The sequence below is a fragment of the Dipodomys merriami genome, unplaced genomic scaffold (genome assembly GCF_024711535.1).
Source record: "Dipodomys merriami isolate MVZ:Mamm:240054 unplaced genomic scaffold, mDipMer1.0.p SCAF_48, whole genome shotgun sequence".
Taxonomy (NCBI): domain Eukaryota; kingdom Metazoa; phylum Chordata; class Mammalia; order Rodentia; family Heteromyidae; genus Dipodomys; species Dipodomys merriami.
The window spans coordinates 3,021,531-3,035,419 of record NW_027206046.1 but is presented as its reverse complement, the minus strand read 5'-3'; the positions used below and the strand labels follow the sequence as shown (position 1 = coordinate 3,035,419).

The window sequence follows — 13,889 nt, the reverse complement described above, 5'->3', positions numbered from 1 at the left end:
TCAAGGCTAGCGCTCTACCACTTGAGCCATAGCGCCACTTCTGGCTTTATTCTTTTTGCTTATGTGGTGCTGAGGGATAGAACCCAGGGCCTCAGGCATGCAAGGCAAGCGCTCTACCACTGAGCCACCTTCCCAGCCCAGGGACAGGATCTTAACACTGGAATAGGTTGTCTTCCTACTCATATGAAATATTCAGTTGAAGCTGGGCGCCGGTGGCTCATGCCTGTAATCCTAGTTTCTCAGGAGGCTGAGGATCACGGTTCAAAGCCAGCCCAAAGCCAGCCCGGGCAAGAAAATCCCTGAGACTCTTATCTCCAATAAACCACTAGAAAACTGGAAGTGGTGCTGTGGCTCAAGCAGTAGAATGCTCACCTTGAGCTGAAGAGCTGATGGATAGCGCCCAAGCCCAAAGAGTTCAAGCCCCACAACCAACCAAACGAAAGAAAAAAAAGAAATACTTGGTATTTTATTTGTTTTTGTTTTTTGGTTTTTTTGTTGGTCATGGGGCTTGAACTCTGGGCCTGGGCGCTGTCCCTCAGCTCTTCAGCTCAAGACGATCACTCTACCGCTTGAACCACAGTGCTACTTACTTCCAGCTTTCTCTATGTATGTGGTACTGAGGAATTGAACCCAGGGCTTCATGCATGCTAGGCAAGCACTCTACCACTAATCCACATTCCCAGCCCTGGTTGGTATTTTTAAAATATAGAAATATAAAATGTCTTCCTTCTCCTATAACCCAGTGATTACACACGACAAAGATCACAAAATCCAAAGTTGAAATAAACTCAGAAACAAAATAAACAAAAAAATGTTTTTCTTAAATTCTCTCTTATAATGCACAGAAGACACCACCAGACTAGAAAAATTTAATAGCTGTTGAAAAGTTATAGAATCATCTAGACTCAGGATGAAAATTACTGTTTTACATATATTTCTTTTTTTTTTTTTTTTGGGTCCGGTCGTGGGGCCTGAACTCTGGGCCTGGGTGCTGTCCCTCAGCTCTTCAGCTCAAGGCTAGCGCTCTACCACTTGAGCCACAGCGCCACTTCCGGCTTTTTTCTTTTTGCTTATGTGGTGTTGAGGAATCGAACCCAGGGCCTCTGGCATGCAAGGCAAGTGCTTTACCACTGAGCCACCTACCCAGCCCATTAACTGATATATTTCTATATCTCTAACAACTTATAGAAAAGAAAAAGAAGAACACTACAATACTTACACACAAAAGTCTCTACGTGTGTACACAAGTCACCACATTTAGGACAGCGCAGCTGGTTTCCTCCTTTCCCAGAATTCCCAGAGCCCGATTTCTTACTGCCTCCTTCACTCACTGATTTCTAAGGGAGTAGGAAGGAGAAAAAGACAGAGTATCAATAATTAGTTATAGGCACCAGTTTATATATAGTTTAAAAGTAAACCATATGGCATACAATTAATATTTAAATTTTATAAATTCCAGATGCAATTAGTTGTACAGTTTATAACTGTTACCATGATGTCCTATTTATCACAAAAGTCAAATCAATTCTAATACACATATTTTCATCTGAAATCCCTTCTTATGATAAAGTGTTTTCTTTTAATGACTCAGTAAGTCCAAGGGTGAAAAATAAATTTACTACAGGTAAAAAACTGCCACTCAGCAATGGAGGTGTGGCTCAAATGGTAGAGCACCAACCTAGCAAGCATGGGCCCTGAGTTCAAAACCTACTGCCAAAATAAAACAAATACCCTTTCAGTGGAATTGAATCAAGTTATCATAGCAGGAATATATAGATGTAACATTCTTACTTTTCCCATCCTTTATATGCTTTTTCCCATCTTTAAATTATTCCACCTGGTTCAGAGTTGCTGCAAGGGTTTTTTTTTTTTTGGGGGGGGTCCGGTCGTGAGGCCTGAACTCTGGGCCTGGGCACTGTCCCTCAGCTCTTCAGCAGCATCACTTCCGGCTTTTTTCTTTTTGCCTATGTGGTGCTGAGGAATCGAACCCAGGGCCTCAGACATGCAAGGCAAGCGCTCTACCACTGAGCCACCTTCCCAGCCTAGTTGCTGCAAAGATTAAGCAAGGATATGAGTGTTTAGCACTTTGTCTGAATACAATGAGTATCTACTTGCACCTATAGAGTAGCCCCAAAATACAAGATTTTTAGGTATAATATAAAGTACAGCTTATAGCATCGTCAGTTACTTGGTATGAGATATAGTATTATATCACAAATTAAATGAAACTAGAAATAATGGCTATTTCTAATTCAACCCTCAAGAATGCTCAAACATTTTTCTTTCAATTCTGAGGAGACTTGAACTCAAGGCCCTGTGTTGCTAGGCAACATCCTCTACCAATTGAGCCAGACCCCAAGTCCCTAACAGATTATTTCATGACACTTCTCCATTACTTTCGGATTTCAGAAATTTTTATGACTGCCCACTAATAAAAATGATGTTTACAAAAGTACTTCATGGTTCAAATTAAAACATAAAATAAGCTGGGTATGGTGGCATACTCCTGAACCCAACACTCAGGAGGCTAAGGCAAAAAGATCATGAGGAAGAGGCCAGCCTGGGCTAATGAAAAGTGCCAGGCTAACCTAATGTGAATGGCAAGACTGTCCCCACTAAATTTAAATAAATAAATTTTACAAACATTGAATTACATCAACTTTGTCAGATCATTTTATATATCTCATAATTCCTACAGAGAATATACACCAAAGGAATGCATAGTATTTTTTTTTTCTTACTTAACTGTTTAAAAGAGGCAACTAGGGACTGGGCAGTGTAGCTAAGTGGTAGAGGCTTGCTTAGCATGCACAAGGCCCTGGATTAGATACCCAGCCCCACAGAAAAAGAGGGGTTCAATATGGGTTTAAATGCCAATAAATATTCAAATAACCTTATTTCCATCTCCAGAGCCATCTTTATTTGTTCCATCTTTTGCGGCAAAGTATGCTGGTGTTTCTGAGAAGGTTCTAAGAGGGGCTCTGCGCAGAATCTGAGTTTCAAAGGTCCCAAGCCTTCCTAAAACCGGTATATGAATGCGGCTACAAGAAATACCTGAAACAAACAGAAATCTATTAGTCTACACACTAAATATTGACACGTCTCAATACATTTCTTGGAAACAAAGCCCTCCAAACATGTTGAAGGTTGAAAAAAGCTAGTTTTCACAGCAGCAGTATACAGTGAGCAAGAAGACAATGATACCATAGGAGCAAAGTTCTCTCAGAAACAAGCATGCTAAGGCCTGAGTTATTCAAGGTAAACAAATTTTTCCCGTTCTATTCTTTCAAAGTGAGGCAAGATCAACCAGATCATAACAAGCTATAACTCCTTTAAAATGTGAGAGTTGATGCCACATGCCTATATTCTAGCTACTTAGGAGGTAGAGAAAGGAAGATCACGGTTTGAGAATAGTCTGGGGGAGTAAGTGAGACTATCTTAAAAACAAGCCAAGTATGGTGGCTCACTACTACAGTCCTACCTACTCCAGAAGAGGAAAGAAGACTATAACCTATGTGAAATTAGTGCAAGACCCTATCTGAAAAACGAACTGAAGACACACAAGGATTGTGAGCATGGGCTCAAGCACAAGAACCTGAGTTCAATCCTCAGTATTGCAAAATGTGAGTTCACCATCTGGTACATCTGCAGATTTTTGAAAAAGGCCATACAATATCCGGTTTTTCTTTATTCAATGTCTACCAATGAGAATAAGCAGCCAACAAGTACTCTTGTCTGTCTCTTTGGCTATATGAGGATAGTATTTGTAACAATGGAACAAAGTTCCACTGTTCTTTGTTTTTCCACTTAAGCAATGGTAGAAAAACTCAGACACAGTGAGTGGAGGGTGCTGCTGGGGGAGAGGGGTGCTAATGAGTAAAAGGTTTCAGTTCTACAAGTTGGAGTAACTAATGGAGATGGTGGTCAGTGACTTTTTGGTAGTTAGAGATGAGAGACTCATAGACTTTCTTGCCAGGCTGGCTTTGAACCATGATTCTCAGATCTCTGCTTCCTGAATAGCTAGGATTAAAGGTGTGAGCCACTGGTACCTGGCTATCAATGTTCTTAATACCATGGAAAAATACATTTAAAAGTGGCCAAGAGCAGGGCAACGGTGGCTCACGCCTGTAATCTTAGCTACTGAGGAGGCTGAGATCTGAGGATCACGGTTCAAAGCCAGCCCAGGCAGGAAAGTCTGTGAAACTCTTATCTCCAATAAACCACCAGAAAACCGGAAGTGCGCTGTGGCTCAAGTGGTACTCACCTTGAGCTGAAAAGCGCAGGGACAGTGCACAGGCCCAGAGTTCAAGGCCCACAACTGACCAAAAAAAAAAAAAAAATGGAGAAACAAATTTATGTAGTCTAAATACATTGTAATAAAATAGTTCAATCTTACAGAAAAAAATTCAATAAATAACATACAATCACCAATCTGATTTCAAACCCTTTAAACTTACCACATTTGAAATTAATATTCTTTTTTTTTGTCAGTCATGGACCTGAACTCTGGGCCTGGGCACTGTCTCTCGGCTCTTCAGCTCAAAGCTAGTGTTCTACCACTTGAGCTACAGTGCCACTTCCAGCTTTTTCTGCTTTATGAGGCGCTGAGGAATCGAACCCAGGGCCTCATGCATGCAAAGCAAGCGCTCTACCACTAAGCCACCTTCCCAGCCCCTGAAATTAATATTTTTTTTTTGTTTTTGTTTTTGTTTTTGGGTCCGGTCATGGGGCCTGAACTCTGGGCCTGGGCACTGTCCCTCAGCTCTTCAGCTCAAGGCTAGCGCTCTACCACTTGAGCCACAGCGCCACTTCCGGCTTTTTTCTTTTTGCTTATGTGGTACTGAGGAATCGAACCCAGGGCCTCTGGCATGCAAGGCATGCACTCTACCACTGAGCCACCTTCCCAGCCCCTGAAATTAATATTCTTAAAAGGGAGATATACTAAAGAGTTAACCTACAGCTTTTTGTGTAAAGGACTGGAGCAGTAAATACCATCTGCCGTGCAGACCATGCACTTAGTTCTAACTACTGTGCCACTGCATGCAGCAGGAAAGCAAACCCAAACTAGGCAAATGCATGTGGCCAAATTTGGTCCACCGGGTCTCTGATACCTCTTGATTATTCTCATATAGATTCAAAGTAAGCCACAACATCAACTGTAGTCAATGGTCAGGGGGCTAAGACAGGGAGACCATACATTTGAGGCTAATCTAAGCTATGAAGACCGTGTAAGAGCCATATTGCATACTATACAGCACCATTCCCCGAGGTTGGTTGGTATGAGTTATCAGTGCAGCATTAAGTGGCCTCAGGTAAAACATTATATACATTTCATAGTGATAGTGTGTGTATGTGTGTGCATGGGTGCACACAGCCTACATATAGTACCACGGCTCAAACTTGAGGCTTTGTGCTCTTGATCAGCTTTCTTGCTCATGGCTGGTGCTCTATTATGTGAATCATGCCTCCAGCCTGGCTTTTTGATGTTTAATTGGAGATGGGAGTCTCACAGACTTTCTCTTTGGGCTGGCTTCAAACCTCTATCTTCAAGATGTGTGTTTCCTGAATGAAGGGCTAAAGATGTGACTCACTAGCACCCAGTTTGCCAAGAAAGTTTGTCAGCAGTTACCAGAGTTAGATAATAAGTAAACAAACAAACAAAAAAGATGGACTAGGGATGTGGCTTAGTGGTGGAGTGCTTGCCTAGCATGCATGAATCCCTGGGTTTGATTCCTCTGTACCACATAAACAGAAAAAGCCAGAAGTGGCACTATAGCTCAAGTGGTAACCGTTCTAGCCTTGAGCAAAAAGAAGCTCAGGGACAGTGTCCAGGCCCTGAGTTCAAGCCCCAGAACTGGCAAAAAAAAAAAAAAAAAAAAGGAATGGGGAAGGGATGACCAGTTAATAGTTAATATTTAAATAAAATAGCCAGGTAATGGTGGCTTATACCTATAATCCAAACAACTCAGAAGGCTGAGATGGCAGTTCAAAGCCAGCCTGAAACCAGTCCAGGAAGGAAAATCAATGAAACCCTTATTTCCAATAAACTACTCAGAAAAATGGAAGTGGTGCTGTGGTAGTGGTAGAGTGTTAGCCTTGAGCACAAAGAGACTCAAGGATAGTACCCAAACCCTAAGTTCAAGCCCCAGGCCCAGCAAACGTAAATAAATAAATTTGAAAAACTGATTTTGTCTCTTCTACTTTATTCTTTACAAAATTCAAATTCTGACTTTAAATTTTTATTTGCATATGGTTGAGCCTTTTAAAAAATCATACACAATGCCAGCTGGGCACTGGTGTCTATTCAGGAAGCTGAGAGCTAAGGACCATGGTTCAAAGCCATTCTGGGTCAGGAAAGTCCATAAAACTCTTTATCTCCAATTAACCACCAGAAAACCAGAAGTGGAGCTGTGGCTCAATGTGGTAGAGCACAAGCCTTGGGCAAAAAAGCTCAGGGACAGTGCCAGGTCCTGAGTTCAAGCCCACAACCAAAACAAACGAACAAACAAACACCTAAAGAAATCACACACAAGTATATACATTGCATCCAAATACAAAAAAACTGAGTGTGTGTGTGTATGTGTGTGTGTAGGTAGGTACTGGGGCTTGTCAGAGGGGCCTAGACACTGTCCCTGAGCTTTTTTGCTCATTGATATCAATCCACTACTTGAGCCACAGCTCCACTTCTAGCTTTCCTTTGAGGTGGGGAGGACAGAGAGGGAGGAAGGGGAGAGAGGGTGGTTAATTGGACAGATAAGAGTCTCACCTACTTTCCTAGGCTGAAGCCTAGGCTGGCTTCAAATCCAATCCTCAGATCTTGGCCTACACAAGTAGCTAGGATAACAGGTGTGAGTTACTCACACCCAGCCAAAAAATGGTTTTAAATTGTTTATCTTGCAATTAAAGAATAAATGTTTAGCTACAGAAGTGATTAATGAACTCATTTTTTTAAGGTATTTTGTGTGCCTGTTAGATCAACTAAGAGTTTCTTTGGTTATTTCATACTAGGCCATCCATTCCACTCCACAAAGTACATAAATTAACCCAACAAACTTCTGTAAAGATACAAATAAGAGGAACCCAAATCTTCCATCACTAAATAAAATCTGCAAAAAACAACTAAAGGGAATTGACCATTGTTAATGGTTAATAGTTTAATAATCTAGCTCTATTCTCTAGACTAAAAATTCTGCTCAACACTACTAAATTTGAACAGTAATCTTATTTTTTATTTTTATTTATTTCTGACAATCTTGAGACTTGAACTCAGGGCCTGGGCACTGTCCCTGAGCTTCTTTTGTTCAAGGTTAGCACTGTACCACTTGAGCATGTGGTACTGAGGAGTCGAACCCAGGGCTTCATGCATGCTAGGTAAGCATTCTACCACTAAGCACATTCCCAGTCCATAAACAGTAAATAAATAAATAAATAAATAAACTATAGTTGATGTTTTCCTTTAGGGATTTTTTTTTGGGGGGGGGCCAGTCCTAGGGCTTGACTCAGGGTCTGATCAGTCCCTAATCCTCTGTGCTCAAAGCTAGCACTCTACCACTTGAACCACAAGGCCACTTCCAGCTTTTTCTATTACGTGGTACTGAGGAATTAAACCCAGGGCTTCATGCATGCTAGGCAGCACTCGACCACGAAGCCACATTCCCAGCCCAAGGATTGTTTTTAAAATGGAAAAAAAAAAGAATATTTTCAAAATATTCCAAATTTTCTCATGTAGCTCATCTGTTTTGTTCATAACCTTGGCATTTTAATTTGAATGAGTTTTCATTACGTTTAAGCTAAACATTATATAAGCAAATGACATGATTTAAAGATCAGGCCAGGGCTGGAAATGTAGCCTAAGATGTACAAGGCCTTGGGTTTGTCCTCTACCCACAGTATAAAAGCAAACATATAAACAGTATGTCAACCTAAAAAGTCTAGAAACCATCGATATGAGAGAGATAGAGGGAGCCAAGAATGTAGAAAATGAACAGTTAAGGAGGCTCATGATATGTTCCAGTTCATCACTCTAGATGTCTTGTAAAAATTTCCATTAAGTTAAAATACAAAAAACTATGAAGAGACAGGGGCCGGTGGCTCATGCCTGTAATGCTAGCTACTCAGGAGGCTGAGATCTGAGGATTGCGGTTCAAAGCCAGCCCAGGCAAGAAAGTCTGTGAGACTCTTATCTCCAATAAATCACCAGAAAACCGGAAGTGGCGCTGTAGCTTAAGTGGTAGAGTGCTTGCCTTGAGCTGAAGAGCTGAGGGACAGTGCTCAGGCCCAAAGTTCAAGCCCCACGACCGACAAAAAAAAAAAAAAAAAAAAAAAAAAAAACTATGAAAAAAAAAAAAACTATGAAGGCAGCACTAACAAAATAACTTAATAGTTTCTGCTATAAATTTACCTTCTCACGAAACCATTTTAATGTACTCATGAAGCAAATTACAGCCTGGTGCCAGTGGCTCACGTCTGTAATCCTAGTTACTCAGGAGGCTGAGATCTGAGGATCAGTTCTCAGCCAACCTCAGGCAGGAAAGTCCATGAGACTCTTATCTCCAATAAACCACTCAGAAAACCGGAAGTGGTGCAGGGCCTTGAACTGAAGAGTTGAGGGATAGCACCCAGGCCCAGAGTTCAAGTCCCATGACAGACAAAAAAAACTACAATTACAATAACCCTTATGGGAAGTTCTTTGTACTTCGAGGCTAAGAACAAATTTAAACTTCAAGTACCACCTAGTATATTACTTTCATTTACCCTACAATATTATTTATAATGTTGAAAATTTTACAATATCTAATGGTATTAGGAAACATGCTGAAGGAAATAATTATCTTCAGGAACCTAAGAGAAAAATTATAAAAATGATTCATTTAAATTGTACTTGAATTGAAAGAAAAAGAAGCCTTTATATAACTTTGCTTCAATTATCAAGTAACATACAAAACCAATACAATCACACATAGTCACCACAGAACATACTACATGAAAAATATATTCATGTCATTTAAACTTCTAAACTTAAGAATTTCTTTGCTGGGCCTATTGGTTTAGTACTATCATGCTATAATCTCTGAGTACCAACAGGATGATATTCACATATTAGACCAGGGGTTATCAAACTGTGCATCGAAATCACTTGGAGAGTTTATTAAAACATGAATGTCTATGGGGACCATGACTCACACCTGCAATCTCAGCTACTCAGACGGTAAAGATTAGAGAACTGAAGTTTAAGGCCAGCCCAGGCAAGAAGTTAACAAGATGTCTATCTCAGCTGGCCAACAAACTGGGCATGGTGGTACCTAACTATAATCACAGCCACTGGAGAGGCATAGGTAAGAGGACTAAGGTAGGGCTGGGAATGTGGCATAGTGGTGGAGTGCTTGCCTAGCATGCACGAAGCCCTGGGTTTGATTCCTCAGTACCACATACACAGGAAAAGTTGGACATGGGGCTGGGAAGTTAGCTCAGTGGTAGAGCGCTTGCCTCACATGCATGAGGCTCTGTGTTCAATTCCTCAGCACCATACAAGCAGAAAAAAGCTAGAAGTGGTGCGGTGGCTCAAGTGGTAGAGTACTAGCCTTCAGCTGAAAAGCTGAGGGACAGCGCCCAGGCCCAGAGTTCAGCCCCCACAACTGACAAAAAACAACAACAACAAAACTTTCTGAACAATTAAAATGGCTATTTACAGTCATAAAATCTTCATAGATTTTGGGCTCGGAATGTGGCTCAGTGGTAGAGTGCTTGCCTCGCATGCATGAAGCCCTGGGTTCCATTCCTCAGTACTACACAGAAAAAGCTGGAAGCAGCGCTGAGACCCAAGTGGTAGAGTGCTAAGCCTTGAGCAAAAAGAAGCTCATAGACAGTGCCCAGGCCCTGAGTTCAAGCCCCAGGACTGGCAAAAAACAAACAAAAATCTTCATAGATTTTAATATAAGTACAAGACACTATAAAGAAAAAACATTACAGCTAACTTATCAACGATTTTACCTCCTTTTGTGCCATAGGCCCCTTTTGGAGGTCTGGTAAAGCATCTGGACAGATCTTTTTAGAATGTTTTTTTTCCCCCTTTTTTTTCTTTTTCTTTTTGCTTATGTGTTGCCGAGGAATCGAACCCAGGGCCTCTGGCATGCAAGGCAAGCGCTCTACCACTGAGCCACCTTCCCAGCCCCTAGAATGTTTTTTTTTAGAATTTTTTTTTGTGTGTGTCTGTGTGTATGCACACATGCATACTCACACTCCTATGTCCTTGAACTCAGGACCTGGGCATTGTCCCTTAGTTTTATCCGCTCAAGGCTAGCTCTTTACCATTTGAGCCATATCTCCACTAGGCTTTTTGTTGTTGTTGTTGTTACTTTTGAGGCTTGAACTCAGGGCCTGGGCACTGTCCCCGAGCCTCACTGTGCTCAAGATTAGCACTCTACCACTTGAGCCACTGTACTACTTCTGGTTTTTGAGTGGTTAATTAAATAAGAGTCTGACAGGGACTTTTCTGCCCAGACTGGCTTCAAACCAGGATGCTCAGATCTCAGCCCCCACAGTAGCTAGGATTACAGGGGTGAGCCATGGGCACCCAGCTCCACTAGGCTTTTTAATAGCTAACTGGAGGTAGGAGTCTCAGGTACTTAGCTACATGACCCAACTTCAAATTCAGATTTCAGCCTCCTGAGTAGCTAGGACTACAGTCAAGAGCTACTGGCCACCAGCTCTCAGAATGTTTTTAAATGTATAGGAAAAAATACATTAACAAAGGAAATCAATTATATTAGTTAAAATATTTTTAGGGCTTGTGATTTGGCTCAATGGTATAGTGCTTGCTTAGCATGCACAAAGCCTAGGTTGGATTTACATACCTACACACAAAAATTGTTGGGGGGTCGGGGGATGGGCTGGGAAGGTGGCTCAGTGGTAGAGCGCTCGCCTTGCATGCATGAGGCCCTGGGTTCGATTCCTCAGCACCACATAAGCAAAAAGAAAAAAGCTGGAAGTGGCGCTGTGGCTCAAGTGGTAGAGTGCTAGCCTTGAGCTGAAGAGCTGAGGGACAGCACCCAGGCCCAGAGTTCAAGCCCCACAACCAGACCCCCCCAAAAAAAAATTGTTGGGGGGAATGGGGCACAGGAGTTGGTGCTGGTCCTGAGGCTTGAACTCAGGGCTTCTGGGTGTTGTTCCTGAGCTTCTTTTGCTCAAAGCTAGCATTCTACCACTTGAGCCACAGCTCAACTTCCGGCTTTTTGGTGGTTAAATAAGAGTCTCACAGACTTTATTGCCTGGGCTGGCTTCAAATAGCAATCCTCAAATCTCAGCCTCCTGAGTAGCTAGGATTATAGGTTTGAGCCACCCAAGCCAAGTGAGAATTTTGACTCTTTATTAACAAAAATAAGATAAAAATAACTCTTAACTATTCTAAGATTATGTGCCTTGTTGCCTACATTCACAACTCAGGAAATGCTGTATTTCCATTAGAGATTAGTGAAAATAAAGCTCACATAACCTCTAAATTCTATCCAGAGACCCGTAGGGTACATGAACTTCCGGTGAAGAACTCCTGAAATTCAGAAAAGGGAAGTATTTCTATATGATGTATTTTGCAAGACTATTTGGCAGCAATGATAAAAGCTAGTTAAAAGTGAAGCTAGGGAGAGACTGAGGGAAAACATGACATTGTCCAAAAAGAAGTGTACTCATTTCCTGAGTTATGTAACTGTAACCTCTCTGAATATGACCTTTATAATAAAAAAATTAAAATTAAAAAAGTTAAGCTATCTCCAAAACTTGTCATATAAAGTTTTCTAAGCTTCAGAGCAGCTGTTTTTAAAAATTAATATTACATCTATTTAGGACTATTAAAAAGCAGGAAGGGCTAAGTGCCAGAGGCTCACACCTATAATCCTAGCTACTCAAGAGGCTGAGAGCTGACGGTCAGATTCGGAAGCCAGACCCCGTATGAGATTTTATCTCCGAATTATCACTTTAAAAAAAAAAAGCAGAAGTAGAGCTGTGGCTCAAAGTGATAGTGATAGAGTGCTAGTCTTGAGCAAAAAGAGCTCAGGGACAGCACCAAGGCCCTGAGTTCAAGCCCCATGACTGACAGAAAGAAAGAAAAGAAGTGGCAGCAGCAAAAGGGTCTGGGTGCTGGTGGCTTATGCCTGTAATCCTAGCTACTCAGAAGGCTGAGATCTGATAATCAAGGTTTGAAGCCAGGCAGGGCAGGAAAGTCCTTGAGACTCCAATTAACCAACAAAAACCCAGAAGTGGAGGTGTGGCTCAAGTGGTTAAGCCCTAGCCTTGAGTATAAAAGCTAAGGGAAAGAAGCCCTGATTTTAAGCCCCAGGAAGGGGGGAGCAAACACACAAAATAACTAGCATAAAAGAATGCTGAAGGATGGACCAGTGGACCAATGGTAAAATATCTGCCTGGCAATAGAGGTCCTGAGTTCAAACCCCACTACCACATACACAAAAAAAGTTGTGATACCAGAAATAAAGATGTTTCCCTATTTATTCACTTTGCCTTATTTTGTGCATATGTGTGTGTGTGTGAAAGAGTGGGGGAGATGATTTAAAATGGTTAAGGTAGACACATTATGTAACTCTCATGAAAAGGAAGGACATAAACACATCTAAGCTCTTCATTTATGCCCTTATGAGGTGATACCTCTGAATGGATACAGACTGAAGACAGACAGAAACCAAAGAAATCAACACTAAGTCCACATTTCTTACAGCCAAATTCAGACAAGCATTGTCGTTTAGGACTTTTTAAATGGATTCAAGCATTTCTTAATGTACATATTTTGAATATAAAGTATTCTCAAGTTTGCAAAGTATACTTAACAATTTGGTAGGAAATTTAAAAATTTTATTTTACTACAGTTTCATATCCAAAGAGAATAGTGTTGAAAAACACATTAAATTTGATACACATAAAAATTGATACATATAACTCATCAGGAGAAGAAAACAGATCCAGTGTCTAGTATGACAAATTACTAAGTTACTTTCAAAGTTCCATTTCAGTTTAGCATAAATGACAGGGCAATGGAAAGACAACTATTTCTAACTGCTAAAGTTGCCTCTTAATTCATTACACTGAGAATTCCCCACCTCATTAGAAATGTTGTATTTTGATAAGAAATTCTTAATATTTATAATAAACTAAACAAAGTTCAATTCTGAATCTTTCTCCCACCCTTCTTCTTTCCAAGAATCCAAAATAAAAACAAATCTCTTAGCAATAAAACCCTTTCTTGCAGGCTTATGCACAGACTTTCTAGTATAAAAATAGCAAGGTGTGGTGGCACACAACTGTAGTCCCGGCACTCAGGAGACCAGGGCAGGGGACAAGCTTTGGTTAGGAGCTGGAGATAAATCTGGGCAACTTAGGGAGACTCATCTTGAAAAAAGAAGAAGAAATAAGAGAGAAAGGGAAGGGAAGGAGAAGGGGAAGGGGAAGGGAAGGAAAAAAGAAAAGGAAATGATAATCCTGTATTTTCAAAGGCCTCTGGCAAACATACTAGTACAAAAATAGATAATAAATAAGCCATTAATTTATGTTTGTTTTTTGCCAGTCCTGGGGCTTGAACTCAGGCCCTGAGCACTGTCCCTGAGCTTATTTTGCTCAGGGCTAGCACCTTGCCACTTGAGCCTACAGTACCACTTCCAGCCTTTTCTGTTTATGTGGTACTGAAGAATCGAACCCAGGGGTTCATGCATGCTAGGCAAGCACTCTAACACTAAGCCACATTCCCAGCCCCATTAATTTACGTTGGCTTGCTTAGTGATTGGTATGTCTAAATTTAATATGTTTTGAAATTAATAACTGCTCAATAGCTATAAAATAATTTTCAGGGATTAACTAGAAAAGATCAAGAACTTTCTCAAACAAGGCTT

The 13,889-nt window shown here is 41.0% G+C and overlaps 1 protein-coding gene across 1 annotated transcript in view; it reads right to left on the bottom strand.

Moving 5' to 3' along the window:
- The window catches only part of Clpx (caseinolytic mitochondrial matrix peptidase chaperone subunit X), a 43,873-nt gene that overhangs the window by 28,281 nt on the left and 1,703 nt on the right, over positions 1–13,889 (bottom strand). Inside the window, exons 2-3 of the mRNA XM_069995168.1 lie at positions 2,894–3,054; positions 1,220–1,337 (exon numbers count right to left, since the gene is read on the bottom strand). Of these exons, the coding sequence (XP_069851269.1) occupies positions 1,220–1,337; positions 2,894–3,054 (279 nt within the window). The remainder of the gene's footprint in view (positions 1–1,219; positions 1,338–2,893; positions 3,055–13,889) is intronic.